General features: G+C 35.9%; 1 protein-coding gene across 13 annotated transcripts in view; it reads left to right on the top strand.

Annotated features, from left to right (window-relative positions):
* FER (FER tyrosine kinase) overlaps nt 1-16480 on the top strand; it is a 434834-nt gene that overhangs the window by 111666 nt on the left and 306688 nt on the right. For 10 of the 13 annotated variants that reach the window (XM_025992805.2, XM_072736632.1, XM_072736627.1 and 7 more), the window contains 2 exons: nt 4072-4194; nt 15799-15988. In XM_025992805.2, the coding sequence (XP_025848590.1) occupies nt 4072-4194; nt 15799-15988 (313 nt within the window). Of the gene's footprint in view, nt 1-4071; nt 4195-15798; nt 15989-16480 lie in introns of those variants that run through there. The other 3 variants (XM_072736630.1, XM_072736629.1, XR_011997006.1) reach the window with 2 other exon arrangements.

The raw sequence follows: 16480 nt of genomic DNA, 5'->3' as shown, positions 1-16480 counted from the left end.
AAAAAGATACCAGAAAAATTACCTCAGGCATTGTAACCCTTTTCTATTTATTTATTTTTTAAAATAACCAAAATGTCATGATGAATGTGACAGTATTGCAAGTTTATAATATATAATTTTTTAGGAAGTTAGGTCTTTCACAAGAGTGCTGTAAGATTTAGATAATGATGTCCAATGGTTTGAGGATAGAAAAGTCATTGTGTAAGTACTGAAAACTTGTTACTATCTATAATTGTTTTTGTTTTTTGTACCTTTAAGTAACATTAAGTCTTTGAAAAAATCCAACTAATGCTTGCAGAGGATAAAATCTTACAAAAGGGTGTACAGTGAAAATCAAAGCTCTTCTTTTTATAGACCCCATTTCTACCTTCTGGTGGTAATTGGTGAAAAAAGTTCATGTTTCTTTCCAGAATCTATATACAAGCATAGGCATGTATATATATATATATACATATATATATGTAAAGAGGGCTTATTCTATGCATACCATTTGCATTATCCTCTTCTCTTAACATATATGACATATTAATAGTATACAGTGTTTTAATCTTACATGTAATAACATTTCCTTAATGCAGTTATTTATACATGGGCATTTATTTTCAATTTCTTCCTATTACTAGGGGTGGGTACAGGTCTTGTGGAAGGGGTGTGTGTGTGTGTGTGTGTGCGCGCACATGTGCATCATCCTTAAGGAAAATTATAGTGACTTAACAAATAGAAAAGTGAATGCAGAGTCTGGGAAGAGATCTTGCAAGTGTAGTGCTTGAAGGTTAAGTGTCATTAGTATCACGGTGAGTTCACCTTGGTTATTCTGATTACAAGCAGTGCTTCAATAAATATTTTTGTGTTTATATATATGCTTTAACAAGTGTGTGTGTATACACACACACACACACACACACACACACACACCAGATAAATTTTATGAAGTGAAACTACTAAAACAGAGGTTATTAGTTGTTAAGGTCATGGACTCAGGATCTAAGCTGCCTGGGCTTTTTTTTTTTTTTTTTTTAATTATTTATTTATTTATTTATTTATTTATTTATTTATTTATTTATTTATGATAGTCACAGAGAGAGAGAGAGAGGCAGAGACACAGGCAGAGGGAGAAGCAGGCTCCATGCACCAGGAGCCCAATGCGGGACCCGATCCCGGGTCTCCAGGATCGCGCCCTGGGCCAAAGGCAGGCGCCAAACCGCTGCGCCACCCAGGGCTTTAATGTGTCTTCCCACCTACCAGCTTGCTGGACAAGATCCTTGGACAAGATACTTAATCTCTATGCCTCAATTCTTCATATGTAAATGGAGATAATATTGTTATAAGAATGTTATGGATTTAAGTACTTTAAACTGGTTGGCATTCAGGAAATGTTAAGTATTTATGTCGGTTTTGTAATTTTTTTTTTAAGGTAGTCTCATGACATTTAACTGTTTTGGATCAAACTGTTTAAAATGCAACATATTTAATTTAAAAATGTAAAGAATAAGCCATTTGAACTGTTACTATTATATTTATGGGCAAACATATGTAACCATGATGGCATGGTGAATAGTGCTTTGAAATTTGCAAACTACCCTAACATGTATTACGTCATCTATACGTAAACTGTAATTACTAGAATGTTTTCCTCTTCACTGGCTCCATCCCTCTCCAGGGTTTTTTTTTAAGGGAATACTGGTAAAGAAGGGAAAATACTTTCCCCACAGGATTTCATTCTTCTAAATCATTTGTCTTTTCCACTTTGAATTTACTACCAAGAATCTTTAGAGATTTAGAAATATTAAGAAGTTTTGACTTCAAAGTCTTACTCAGTTTTTTGTTGTTTTTTTTTAAGCCAGGGTGCTGCCTCACAGTTTAGGAGGACCATGTATTTATTTTGTACAGTAAGAAGAATTAAGCAACTGTGGAAAGGAAGCAGTAGTAGTAAAAGAGAATAGAGAAGGAGGGCAAAAGTTGATGTTTCTTCTACTAGAATGTAAGTTTCCCGAGGCCACAGTTGGTTCTTGTTATCCCCTAACATCAGCAGAATGCCAGATACAAGGTATGTGCTTAGCAAACAGTTATTTAAATGAATGAATGAAGAATTGAGAAGAGGTCAAGGGAAGATTGAGCAGAGGGAGGAGAGAATGAGAGAAGGCATAGGAGAGGAGAAGTCAAAGAACAGAGGAGTGAAAAGTTGTCAAGAGAAGGAAGGAGCTTTCTCTCAAATTCAGCATTTATGTAATATGGCCAAGGCAATATGGAGAAACTGGTTTTTGCTCAGTTGCCTCCAGACTATGGTGACAGAAGGTGGTTGGGACAGGTCCTGAGGTAGTGTCCTGTGATCTGGACTTTCATGAGATGGTGTAACAGGCAAGCCTTATGTGTAAGTGCTGTTTACCTGCTTATGTATAGTTTAGTAGGTAACTTGAAACCAGAGGTTGAAATGTAGCTTTCTTGAGAATGTTCTCTAATTTTAACATAGTAATTTTTAAAAAAAAATCTGGTGCTAAGTATAAGTCTCACAACCCTGAGATCACTACCTGAGCTGAAACCAACAGCCGGGATCCCTGGGTGGCACAGCGGTTTGGCGCCTGCCTTTGGCCCAGGGCGCGATCCTGGAGACCCGGAATTGAATCCCACGTCAGGCTCCCGGTGCATGGAGCCTGCTTCTCCCTCTGCCTGTGTCTCTGCCTCTCTCTCTCTCTCTCTCTGTGACTATCATAAATAAATAAAATTAAAAAAAAAAAAAAAAAGAAACCAACAGCCACTCCAATGCCCCATTCTAAGAAGGCTTTTGCTTCTACTTTGCACTGCAAATATTTCTTCATAGTTCAACGCTTGTTTCTGACTTTCTTTATCATCTCTTTAACTTCCAATGAATTTAAACTTTCGTAGAGTTGGATTATTTAATATTTACTTTTGTATATTTTGGGTTTCATATATTGCTTTAAGAGGCTGAAGATAGGGGATCCCTAGGTGGCTCAGCGGTTTAGTGCCTGCCTTCAGCCCAGGGCATGATCCTGGAGTCCCAGGATCGAGTCCTGCATCGGGCTCCCTGCAGGGAGCCTGCTTCTCCCTCTGCCTGTGTCTCTGCCTCTCTCTCTCCCTCTCCCTCTCTCTCTCTCCCTCTCTGTGTCTCTCATAAATAAATAAATAAAATCTTAAAAAAAAAAAGAGGCTGAAGATAAAAATTTTAATGTGATATGATAGCTGTGTGTTTTTTTTTTTTTTGTGGCAGGAGTATTTCTACTCAGGACCACATGCATTTAATGCAGCCCAAAATTATAATTAATTTTATAATTAATTTTGTGTATTTAATTGTTGATATCTATATGTAAAATATCTATAAAGCATTATTACACTATATGAAAAGAGAAATAGCTTACTATCCACTTAAATTGCCATTCAACTGAGCCTCACTTTCTTTTCTTTAAAATATTGGTATTGGTTGTTGTGAGAATTAAATGAGATAATCTCTGCAAATAATACTAGATACCATTTACTCAGTACCTACTAAGTACTAGTCATTATATATACATTAGTTTATATGATCCTCAAAGTACTGCTTTGAAGCAGGTGCTACTGCACTCAAATTACAAGTGAGAAAATAGATTTAAAATGAACTTATGCAGCTTGCCCAGCATCTCATAGAAAGTGGCAAAGCCAAAATGTAAATACACGTTTATCTGAAAACAAAAACCATAGTCTTTTCACTATACATTCTTCCTGGGACAGTACAGCTATTTATTTGCTTAAATCCTTTCTTCTTTTTAAATTTTCTGTTTGTCTTTTTCTATTTGATGACTAAGACTCTCAGACTGCCCTGAAGCACACTACCTGTGATTATTGAAATATTCTTCTCTGCACTGTCCAGCAGGATGGCCACTTGCCACATGTATCTGTTTAGCAGTTGAAATGTGGTTAATGCAACCAAGGAACTGAAGTTTTACTTTATTTTAAATTAAATTACACATGGCTACCATTTTGGACATCACTGCCTTAGATGTCTGAATGCTCAGGTTTTGTGCATAAGGTGAGTGTAACTAATGTATTGATTGATAATGAGGAAACTGTTCATTCTAGGTTGAAAACTTTAGCAGAGGAACTTATACAGACACAGCAGATGCTTGTAAACAAGGAGGAGGCTGTCCTGGAGCTAGAGAAGAGAATTGAGGAGTCCTCTAAGACCTGTGAAAAGAAGTCTGAGTGAGTAAAACAAATAATTTGAAGGAAGAAAGTTTGATAGAATTTTACAGAATACTTCAGTCGCATGTTATCATGGATGTAAAATTTCTAGAAGCTAAATTTTCATTTTAAGTGTAAAATGTGGTATTGTTGAGTTGCTCTCTAGGACTCTGGAAAAGCGATCTGGGTTTTTTTTTTTTTTTTTTTTTTGTCAGTTTAGTGTACTGATCAAGTCTCATTGTTTTAACAGTTTGAACCACTTTCTGAAAAATCCTGTTAGAAGTTGTGTTTATTCCCCTCATCAGTGTCCACTAGGTTTGCTGTGCATTTCTTGTTCAGAAAGTGACAGATCAGTGTGAACCCAGAAATTGGCCTCTTTGTGTTAGAAGGAAGCAAACATGCTTATTAGGAAATCCCAATCTTCTTCAGTTATAAAAATCCCTAAGATTTGCTGTGCTGTTTTGTCTTACTGTTGTTTTTCTTGCTGGTTTGTGGATCTGTAAGTGTCCTGCTGGATCCTCCTACTTTACTGGTATGGGGATACTGTTGTTTTCACTGATTTTACTAGTTATGTTTTCTGCTGTTTTTTTTTTTTTTAATGTTTCCATTTTGATCTATAATTTAAAATTAACATTTGGCTTTGGTTATTGTTTGAATCTCCAACAGGAGTAGCTAGTATCGTTTCTCTACTCCTGACTAGAGTGTGTAAATTTGTCTTATAACTGGCTTGATTTATCAAGATTCTCAAGGACTGGCTTGATTTATCCAGATTCTCAAGGAAATTGTGATGTGTCAGATTTCTCTGGTCTATACTCGCTCTTTCTACATAACTTCTCAGATATTCTTCTCTTCTCTCAAATCTCTGATCCTCTCATCTCCCCCATCATTGGCAGCAGATGGACCTTTCTACATTATAGAAAAAATTAGAATCCTCAGGTGGCAGCTCCCTCATTTCTTGTGACTAGATATCCACATCTACTGCGTTTGTACCCATCCTCTGTACTTCTATTTCTTGGGCCTATTTTTTTGTATCTTGTCATTCCTACTTTATCACAAATTTTACATTATTTTTTATATTATGTTCACCCTTTCTTCTCAGTTGGGTCCAGTGCTCACTTTTTATTTTATTTTTTTTAAAGATTTTATTTATTTATTTGAGAGAGTGAGGGAGCATGAGAAAAAGGGGGAGAGGAAGAGGAAAAGGGAGAGGCAGGCTCCCTTCTGAGTGGAGAGCCCAATGTGGGGCTCCATTCCAGGACCCTGAAATCATGACCTGAGCCGAAGGCAGACGCTAAACTGATCACTCTTAGTATTACTTATTTCAGTGAATGGCAACACCATCTATTCTATTATACAAATCAGAATATTAGAGTTCTACCTCTCCCACTTATACTGTGACTCTTATTATAACTTGGCATTAAATATTATATTGTAATCAGTGAGCTTTTTAAAGATGGGAACAGGAAAATCTGAGTTGATTTGGGCGTTCCTTAAATCTGGAAAATTTCAATATTGCATCAACAGAAGATTCTATTTGCATTATAAAAATAAAATTTATCAACAATTGCACATATGATATTCAAAACAAGAATTATAAATATATTTTTGTGTTTGGGAATAAGTTCTTCATATGTTTACAGATGACCAGGTAGTTGTACTTTTTACAGTCTTGTAAATGCATACATTATAAATGACCCCTGTTTTAAAATGTGTAGTGAGTATAAAGACTGTTAGATGCTGACCCTCTCTCTAGCATGTCTGACTATACACTCTTGGAGGAGACAGTGTTATTTTTAAGTGTTATCTTAATCTAGAAATTGTGAGATTCTTTGATTTTTTTTTTTTTTGCTATATTTTCTTGACTCACATCTTTGACTCTTTCTTCATCTGTGTAATGAATGTGATCCATCTCCTCCACTTATTTGTATTTATTAGGAAGTGAGAATGGGTGTATAGGAGGTGGGGCTTAACAGGTAGTAGATATGTGGGAAATAACTTATATTGAGTTCTTACTCTCTTCCACATGTTACACAAGATGTATGTACGTTATCACATAGAATGCTGTCTTCACTATGCCTTTCGTGTATTTGCCTGTATTTTACCTTTATGACTTAAAGAATTTAAAAAAATTATAATTACATACCTAGGCAGTGGTAGAAAATGCATGAGTTCCTGACTCCACAGCATATGTCTCTTTGATCACAGCATCAGCTTGATCTTGATATTTTAATAGTGTTCTTATGAGAATAAGTTAGAAGGGATAAGTATGTCAAGCAGTTCAGGGGCTGAGTCCTATTTAACTCAAATTTTGTTAGCCCATATTATTCTGATATTTTTATTGTTAGCTTTGTGGCATAATCTTGAAAACGTTAAGTATATTTATATAACTATAAGCAGTCATTGTGAAATCTCATTAATTTAGATGCTAGTAGAGTTGAAGTTTGTCTTTCCCTTATATGTTAAAATACTTTGCGAAGCAACCTGAAAGGGATTCTAGTGAAAATGTTTGCATTTCAGTTTCTTAAGAATTCATAAACATATCCTTGTGTGTGTGTATGTATGTGAATCTACATACAAATCTACATACAAATTTAAATACAGATATAATTAAAAGCATTTTCAATCTAGTTTTAGAAATAGATTTATAATTTTTTTTTTACTAGGCAGTACTTTATTAGCTTCATGTACTGTTAATTGGAAGTAATTAAACAATAAAACAGAATTATAGTTCTTAACAAATGCTAAAAGTATTCTATAAGTCAGATATTTATATTCTTAAATTATTGCAATTCTACTGAATTTTTGCCTAACAGAAGACATTATTGGTTCTGTTGAATTATAATAGGGAACTAAAGTTAAAACCTTTACATTTGAGTTTAACATAAATGTCTTTAAAACATTTTATGGTTACAGGGAAAAAATAAATTCTATGACAAATCATTTGATAGCTTTGATTCCTATAATTGAATAATCTAAAATGAAAAATAAACTTAAAGAATGGTTTTTATGTGACATTAAATTCACACTAACAAGTAGAGTTTTAGCTTATATAAATAATGCAGTCTCAGTTGAAATGTAGCTATTGTAGAATTATATTTTAAAAAAAATTAGAGTAAAAAGAATAAAACCAACCACTTGAAATGGTATAATTTTAATACAATGCAAAATGTCACTCTAGTATACATAACTTTACTCATTACTTCTAAAGCATATTTATTCAAATGGAAATAATATCAATCTTCTCCTGATTTATGATCCTTGTCTACTGTATTAGAAAATAGTTTATGGGAGAGTATACCAAGCATATGTTATTTATGACTCGGTGGCATGAAGAGCAAGTAATATTACTATTGGTTTTAATGTTTGGCTTGACTTCCAAAAAGTGAACGATTATTCAATTTTGTGTTTTATGCCATTATCACCTAATACTTAAAAATACTTTATATGTTATAAAATCAAAACTCAGCACCATGCAAAATCTTGATCATTTGACTTAACCCCCGGTCTTTCAAATTGTGTATCATCTGAGGCCCTGAAATTTTAAGAGACTTGTAAAATCACCTCTAGCTTATAGTTAATTAAGACTTGAAAAGAAAAAAAAAAGACTTGATCCATCTAGGGTATTGTTCTAATCTGCAAATTCAGGGATCTTTTATTTTTGTCTCAAGATTTGAAAATTATGTGTATTTCAGAAAAATGTGCTGCCTACATAAGGGATTCATTCGATAATATTTATTGCATGTCTGCTAGGCACTGTGAATACAATGAAAGGTAAGATATATATCATCCCATGTCTCATGACGCTTACACTTTCTCGGAGTAGACTAATACAAATAAGAAATGAACAATTATGATAATTGTTATCAAATAAGTTCAGATAGAGGAATAATAGAGGAGCACCTACTTAACGATAGTCAGGGGTCTCCTAGAAAGTGGCATTTTTGCTAGATGTGGAGGACAGAAGTTGCCCTCCATGTGAAGAATGCATGGAAAGAGTAGTCAGTGATAGGGAGTCAGTTGCAGGTGCAAAGACCCTGATCCCATTCACGTTTTAAATTTATTTATTGGGATGCCTGGGTGCTCAGTGGTTGAGCGTTTGCCTGCCTTTGGCTCAGGGCATGATCCCGGAGCCTGGGGATCGAGTCCCACGTTGGGCTCCCTGCATGGAGCCTGCTTTTCCCTCTGCCTATGTCTCTGCCTCTCTCTCTGTGTCTCTCATGAATAAATAAAGTCTTAAAAAATTAATTAATTTATGGCTTCCAATATATCTTGTATTATACAGTTGTTCATTTTTCTATAATTTTCTTTTTACTGTAGTATGTATAGCTTGTTTACTCAATGGTATTATAAACATAAAAATAATTGTATAATATGTGGTATAGTGATTATAGCAATACTTTAAAAAAATTAACTATTGAACAAAAGCAAGATGTTAATGTAAGTGAAATTTTATCATTATGTATCAAACTCCATGAGATTAATTAGAGGAAGCTAATGTTGCTTATTAATTTCGTGATCAGACATATTGATTAAAAAAGTTAGGACTAGAACCTTGAAACAGGACATATTATTGTTCCTAGGAAATCTTATTGTTCTTCAAAACCACTAAACTAAAAACCAGGAAATGTATATTTTTACTTAATTCCTGGTATTAGGATAGTGTCTCAGAATGACTAAGTGATTGCCAATATGATACAGTACAATAGATATTTTAGAACTCCGGAAGGAGAATAAAAAAGGACTATCCATAAAACAGAGTATTTAGGAACCCAAGACATGTATTATTAAAACCTCCCCTCACCTGAGGAAGCATGATGCTGCAGTAATGATATGCATTTTTTAAGAAAGATTTTATTTTTTATTTTTTATTTTTTATTTTTTTAAATTTTTATTTATTTATGATAGTCACACACACACACACACAGAGAGAGAGAGAGAGAGAGGCAGAGACACAGGCAGAAGGAGAAGCAGGCTCCATGCACCGGGAGCCCGACGTGGGATTCGATCTCGGGTCTCCAGGATCGCACCCTGGGCCAAAGGCAGGCGCCAAACCGCTGCACCACCCAGGGATCCCCCAGAAAGATTTTATTTATTTAATCATGAAAAACACACACACAGAGAGAGAGAGAGAGAGAGAGAGAGAGAGGCACAGGCAGAGGGAGAAGCAGGTTCCATGCAGGGAGCCCAATGTGGGACTTGATCCCGGGTCTCCAGATCATGCCCTGTGCTGAAGGCGGCGCTAAACCGCTGAGCCACGGGGGCTGCCCTGATATGCATTTTTAATTACATTTTTCATTTTCAGACAATTATGGATTGACATGTAGTTGTAGGAATCAATACAGAGAGATTCTCAGGTACCCTAAACTCAGTTCTCCCCAATGGTAGAATCTTGGAAAACTACAACATAATATAATATTGATGCAGTAATGGTGCAGAACATTTCCAACATTGCAAGGATCCCTCATGTTGCGTTTTTATAGCTGCACTGCCTTCCATCTCACACCCTTAACTCCTGGCAACTTTTAATCTATCCTCCATTTCTACAGTTTTGTCTTTCCAAGAGAGAATGTTGTGTAAATGGAGTCACAGTGTATGCAGTCTCTTGAGATTGGCTTTTTACATTCATCATAATCCATTCCTTTTTATTGTTAAGTAGCATTCCATGGTGTATGTGTGTTAGTTTCCTAGGGCTGCCAGAACAATGGACTGCAAGCCTGGTGGCTTAAAATACAGATTTATTCTCTCATAGTTCTGGAGGCCAAAAGTCTGAAATGAAGTGCGGCAGTGGCAGGTTGGTTTTTTCTGATGGCTCTGAGAGCAAAATTGAAGGGGAGCTTGAGGGACCTTCCAGATAACCCCTGTCCTGATTCATGCATATCTTCCCCCTTATCATTATCCCCAACCAGAATGTTACATCTGTTACAACCGTTGAACTTAACAGTGATACCTCTTTATCGCCTAAAGTTTTACTTTAAATTACATTCTATTCTGCATTCATTCTGGATGGCTCAGGTCATGATCTCAGGGTCCTGGGATCGAGCCCCATGTCAGGCCCTGTGCTCAGCAGGGAGCAAGGAGTTAGCTTGAGGTTTGAGGTTTTCTCTCTCCTCCTCCCTCTACTCCTCCCCCCACTTCACCCCAGTTCACACATTCAGTGCTCTCTCAAAAAAATAAATCTTTAAAACTTTACATTTACAAAAAAATGAATTACATTTCACTCTTGTACATTTTGTGGGTTTGAGCAATGCATAATGATGTGCGTCCATCATTATGGTATCATATAGAGTAATTTTTGCTAAAAATCCTCCATATTCCAGTTACTTATCCTGCCCCATCCATCCTCAACTGTTGTCAACTGCTAATCTTTTTATTATCCCTATAGCTTGCCTTTTCCAGAATGCCATGTATTTAGAAGTAGACATGATGTAGCCGTTTCATGTTGGCTTCGTTCGCTTAATACACAGAGAAATTTCCTCCGTGTCTTTTTGTGGCACGGTAGCTCATTTGAGCACTGAATAACATTGCATTGTCTGGATGAACCACGGTTTATCCATCCACCTACTAACAGACATCGTGGTTGCTTCCAAGTTTTGGCTATTATGAATGAAGCTATTATATAAAACATCTGTGTGCAGGCTTTTGTGTGGACATAAATCTCTAATTCCTTTGACTAAATACTAAGGAGTGTGATTGCTTGATCTTATGGTCAGAGTATTTTTAGTTTTGTGAGTAACTGCCAAACTGCCTTTTAAAGTGGCTACACCATATTGTATTCCGACCAGCAGTGAATGAGAGCTCCTGTTGCTGCACATCCTTACCAGCATTTGATGTTGTCAGCATTCTGGAGTTTGGCCATCGCATAAGTGTGTAGTGATAGCTCAGTGTTTTAATTTGCACTTCACTGAAGACCTATGATGGGGAGCATCTTTCCATGTACTTATTTTCCATCAGCATATCTCCGTTGGTGAAATGTCCGTTAAGGTCTTTGACTGTTTGTAAATTCAGTTATTTGTTTTCTTATTGTTGACATTTAAGAGATCTTTGTATATTTTGGATAACAGTTCTTTATCAGATACGTGTTTTTCATCATTTTCTCCCAGTCTATGGCTTATCTTATTGTTCTCCTGACATTGTCTTTCAGAGACCAAAAGTTTTTAATTTTGGTGAAGTCCAGTGTATCAAATATTAATTTCACAGATTGTGCCTTTGGTGTTATCTAAAAAGCTATCATACCCAAGGTCATCTAGGTTTTCTCCTATATATCCCCTAGGAGTTTTATAGTTTATGTCTTGCTTTTAGGTCTATGATCCATTTTGAGTTAAGTTTTATGAATGGTATAAGGTCTGGTTTTTTATTCATTTTTTTGCATTTGTGTGTCCACTTGTGCTTGTACCATTTGTTGAAAATGGTAACTTTTCTCCTTTATGTTGATCATTTTGGAATACCCCATTTATTATCTGGAGTAAAATAAAGGTGAAATAGTAGTAATATTGAGACTGTAAATGCCATGAGACGTCATGTTTAAAAATAGAGCTTTTTTCCTCTAAACTGTATGTAATATATAGGACTTCAAAGCTTTTAATTTATTAATTTATTATTCTTGTTGAACTATAGTTGGTATACAATATCCTATTAGTTTCATGTGTAAAAAAACGGAGTGATTCAGCATTTGTATACATTGCAAAATGAGCACTATGAGAAGTCTAGTTACTGTCACCAACAAAATTATTATGATACTATTGACTAATATTTCCTGTGCTGTATTTTACATCTTTGTGACTTATTTGCTTTATAACCAGAAGTTTGTACCTCTTAAGTCATTTTGCAAATTTTGCCCATCCTACTAACCCTCTCTCCTCTGGCAACCACTTGTTTGTTCTCTGTATTTATAAGTTTTTGTTTTGTTTTGTTTGTTTTGTTTTTTAGAGTCTACATATAATTGAAATCATATGGTATTTGTTTTTCTCTGTCTGACTTATTTTACTTAGCATAACACCCTCTAGGTCCATCCATATTGTCACAAGTGGCAAGATTTCATTCTTTGCTTATGGCTGAATAATATTTCATTGTGGATTTATATATTTAAATATATATATATGAATAATCTGTATCCACACTACACCATACCACATCATCTTCATCCATCCATTATTGATGGACAGTTAGATTGTTTCCGTATCTTGGCTTTTTAAAATAATGCTGCAGGGAACATAGGGATGCAGATACCTTTTTGTATTAGTGTTGTTGTTTTCTTTGGGTAAATACCCAGAAACAGAATTGCTGGGCTGTCTGATATTTCTATTTAAGTTTTTTTTTTTTTTTTTTTTTTTAAAGATTTCATTTATTTATTCATGATAGTCACAGAGAGAGAGAGAGAGGCAGAGACACAGGCAGAGGGAGAAGCAGGCTCCATGCACCGGGAGCCCGACGTGGGACTCGATCCCGGGTCTCCAGGATCGCGCCCTGGGCCAAAGGCAGGCGCCAAACCGCTGCGCCACCCAGGGATCCCTTTTTTTTCTTTTTTAATTCTAACTTCCTATGATGGTTTAATCCTTCAAAAAATGTGTTTAGTATTTAATTAAGCTAAAACTAGTTTATTTACATCCTTCATGTAATACAGCCTTTTTTTCCCCCCTGGCTTAATAATACTTCTAACTCTTTAATATTTTTCTCCTAAGTGTATATTCTGGTTCTTATTGGCTACTGCACAACCATATAACAGTCCTTCTAGTTCAGCTGCTTAAAATGGTACCATCTCTCTTAGGGTTTGTGTTCGTTTTCTTTTCCTGCCATAACAAATTGCAATAGACTGGGTAACTTAAAACAACACAAATTTATTCTCTTATATTTCTGGAGATCAGATGTTGGAAATGAATCTTAGGGGTGTAATAGCAAGTTGTTGATGGGGCTAATTTCTTCTGGATACTCTGGGGCCCACAGGGGTCGGGGGGTGGGGTAGAATCTACTTTTTCTGTTTTTCAGCTTCTAGGTACTTTCCTCATTCCCTTGACTCCTGGCCCCACATCACAGTGCTTTTCTTCCCTTTTTGTTCTTGTCACATTGCCTTCTCTAACATAGTCCCCTTTTTCTTCCCTCTTATCAGATGCTTCTATCGGGCTTGCCTGGATCATCTAAAATAACTTCCCCGTTCCAATGTCCTTAAACTCCCTTTTGCTATGTAAACTCCCTTTTGCTATGTAAGGTAATATATACACAGGTTCTGGAGAGGAGGGTGTAGTCATCTTGGGGGCCTGCCATATAGTTGAAGAGATAACAAAAAGTATGTTTTACTTCCCATAAATGTATTTCTTTGAATTTTGTTCAGATGTTCAGTTAATATTGACTTTTTTTGCAATTATTGTTCCTTATTTGATATTTCATATTTTATTTTGAAGTCTATTATCATTCCTTTGATTATTGTTTTGCCTTTTTTCCTATTTATGAAATTTATTTACAAAAGGCTAATGGTAGCAGCAATGGTTTTAAAGTGTTATTATTTTCAAGTATACTTCTCTAATAATTGGTTCACATTTGTGAAATCATTTACCCTGTTTTTCGGACTCATCCTGTGTATGTATACGAATATGTGTTTTTACCATCTTACTTTGTACATTTACTTTGTCGTTCCTTGTCCACTTGTCATGTGATTCTTCGGTGGCTAGGAGGTACAAAGAAGGAATTCCCAAGAAGTTTTAGGTTCATATGGTTGTAATCTTAGCCAGAACCTAGTCCTCATGAATTTATGCCCACAAAAGTGGTTGTTTTAAAAATCTGAAGAGATTTACAGAGAAAAAAAAATATGTATGTAAAAGGACTTACTACCTAATAGGCAAACCAGCATGAATTTGTTAGAAAATCTGTGTGGGTTTAGAACCCAGGTCACAGATGGCTGAATGACGGTGATATAAATGATAATTGCTATTTACTGAATTCTGACTTTATGGTAGGTACTGTGCTAACAGTTTTTCAAGTATTATCTCATTGTATTCAGAACAACCCTGACAGTTTGGTATTATTATCAATTTTTCCGATGCTAAAACTGAAGATGAGAAAAACAGCGTGATTAAGTCATTAAGTTGAATCTGTTCTCGTTCAGTGTAATTACACTCTTTCCATTATGCCTCGATGATTTTACTTGGGAAGTGTTAATGAGCTCTGACGGTATGTATACCCTTCTTCATTACTCTTGCCGTGAACTCCACTGGTTGGAGGGGCTAATCTTTTGAACATTGCTAAGTTCTTGTTAAAAATAATCTTAAATGTTAGTTTTACTTTTTCCACATTTCACTCCGTTCTCTACCTGAGTTCCCTTTTTTATTAGGATACTCACCTGAAACTCACTACAGTATAATGAGGAGATTATAGCTTTCCTTACAGCATTCACTGAGGTGGCACCCTGCTCAATTTGATTGGAATTGAGTTTTCAAAATATTGATCAACATATTTATAAACAAGTTTCTCTTAGTGGGCTCTTTCTGCCTCTGATTACTTATTCAATCAATATTGATCCATTTAGATTCTAATTTAAGAAGGTGACATTTTCTGATCTTATTCTCCAGTTTTGAAGTTTTCCCTTATTGACAGTTTAGTGTCACTTACATTTTAATGACCTGTTTTCAATGGTACATGACACCGTTCTTTAAAATATTAATATGCCGGGTCCCCTGGGTGGCTCCATGGTTGAGTGCCTGCCTTGGGCCCAGGGCATGACCCCAGGGTCCTGGGATTGAGTCCCACATCAGGTTCCTTGCAGGGAGTCTGATTCTCCCTCTGCCTGTGTCTCTGCCTCTCTCTCTGTGTCTCTCATGAATAAATAAATAAAATCCTAAAAAAAATTATTAATATGCCATGTATGACAGTGTTTCCAGAAGGTATTCCTTGCCACCACTACCTTTTTCTTGTGGGTGAATTTGAAATAGTTTGAAATTCCCTTTAGGGCAGATTTCAGGGGTTCAAAGGTCACAATAAAAGAACATGTGGCCTATGCAGTTCTCAAAAGAAGAAATGGGGAAGTCACTTATCTTGGTAGTCTTGGTATTGGGAAGATGTGGGGACTTGTGTTCATTTCCTCAGTGACAGCTCAGTCCTCAGTCCTTGTCAGAACAGTTTTCTCCAACTCTAAAAACACACCCCGTGCAATATAAACACAGCTTCGTCCTGGGTTGTCACCTTGATATGATTTATTTTACCCAAGGCACAGGTCTTCCTTCAGCTACATTCCATTTGAGATTTGAAATAAACTGAGATTCTGCTTCAGTCGTATTAATTCCCCTTAGGCGCCACACTTCTCAGCCTAAGTGTCCGTACTCTGTGAGGTAAATGGTTTAGCTGTTGAATAGAATGAATGCCATAGATTACATTAGATTTGAAAGCATCCAGAATTTGGGTTTTGCTTCCAAATATTTTCTTCCATTTTGTTGTTTTTCCCCCTTCCATTTTGTTAATGCTAACATTTAGTAAATATCGTGATGTGCAAGCTGTTTAGTTTTATAATTCTAATGATTCTGAAGGACTGTTACAAAGATGAAAATGAAACAGAAGCATAATGTACCTATATGGTTTTCTTTAAAGTCTTCATTTTTTAAAGAAGTTGAAATAATTTATGTCTAACGTGTTCTCTTTCAGTATTGTGCTTCTGCTAAGCCAAAAACAGACACTAGAAGAGCTGAAACAGTCAGTCCAGCAGCTGAGATGCACTGAGGCAAAGTTTACAGCACAGAAAGAATTACTAGAGCAAAAAGTACAAGAAAATGAAGGGAAAGAGCCACCTCCAGTAGTGAATTATGAAGAAGATGCACGATCAGTTACATCTATGGTAAGCCAAAAAGTAATCAAAAGAAAAACTTGAAAGAGTAATATTTGGGTAACAAGTGAATACAAAACTTAATTCTTTTGCTATGACAAATTATTAGTCTTGTTAATGTGCAGATCCTATTAAACTTGTCCATGAATGCAAAGTAGGCTTGTCAGTCACCTCAGGTCATCCAGAGAACACTTTCTGGAACCACTTATAGAGTCAGAGGAAAAAGCTCTTCTCTTGCCTTCAGAACTGAGTGCAAAGACCGTAGTATTTTTCATCCTGGGAGACAGCGGGAAGATAGAGTGTTGTTCTTAAGATAGAAGTAAGAAATAAGGAGAAAGCTATTTATTTTTTCTTCTTTTTTTTTTTTTTAATTTTTTATTTGTGATAGTCACACAGAGAGAGAGAGAGAGGCAGAGACACAGGCAGAGGGAGAAGCAGGCTCCATGCACCGGGAGCCTGACATGGGACTCGATCCCAGGTCTCCAGGATCGCACCCTGGGCCAA

This window comes from Vulpes vulpes, chromosome 14 (assembly GCF_048418805.1).
Source record: "Vulpes vulpes isolate BD-2025 chromosome 14, VulVul3, whole genome shotgun sequence".
Lineage (NCBI taxonomy): Eukaryota > Metazoa > Chordata > Mammalia > Carnivora > Canidae > Vulpes > Vulpes vulpes.
This window is presented reverse-complemented; position numbering and strand designations above follow the sequence as displayed.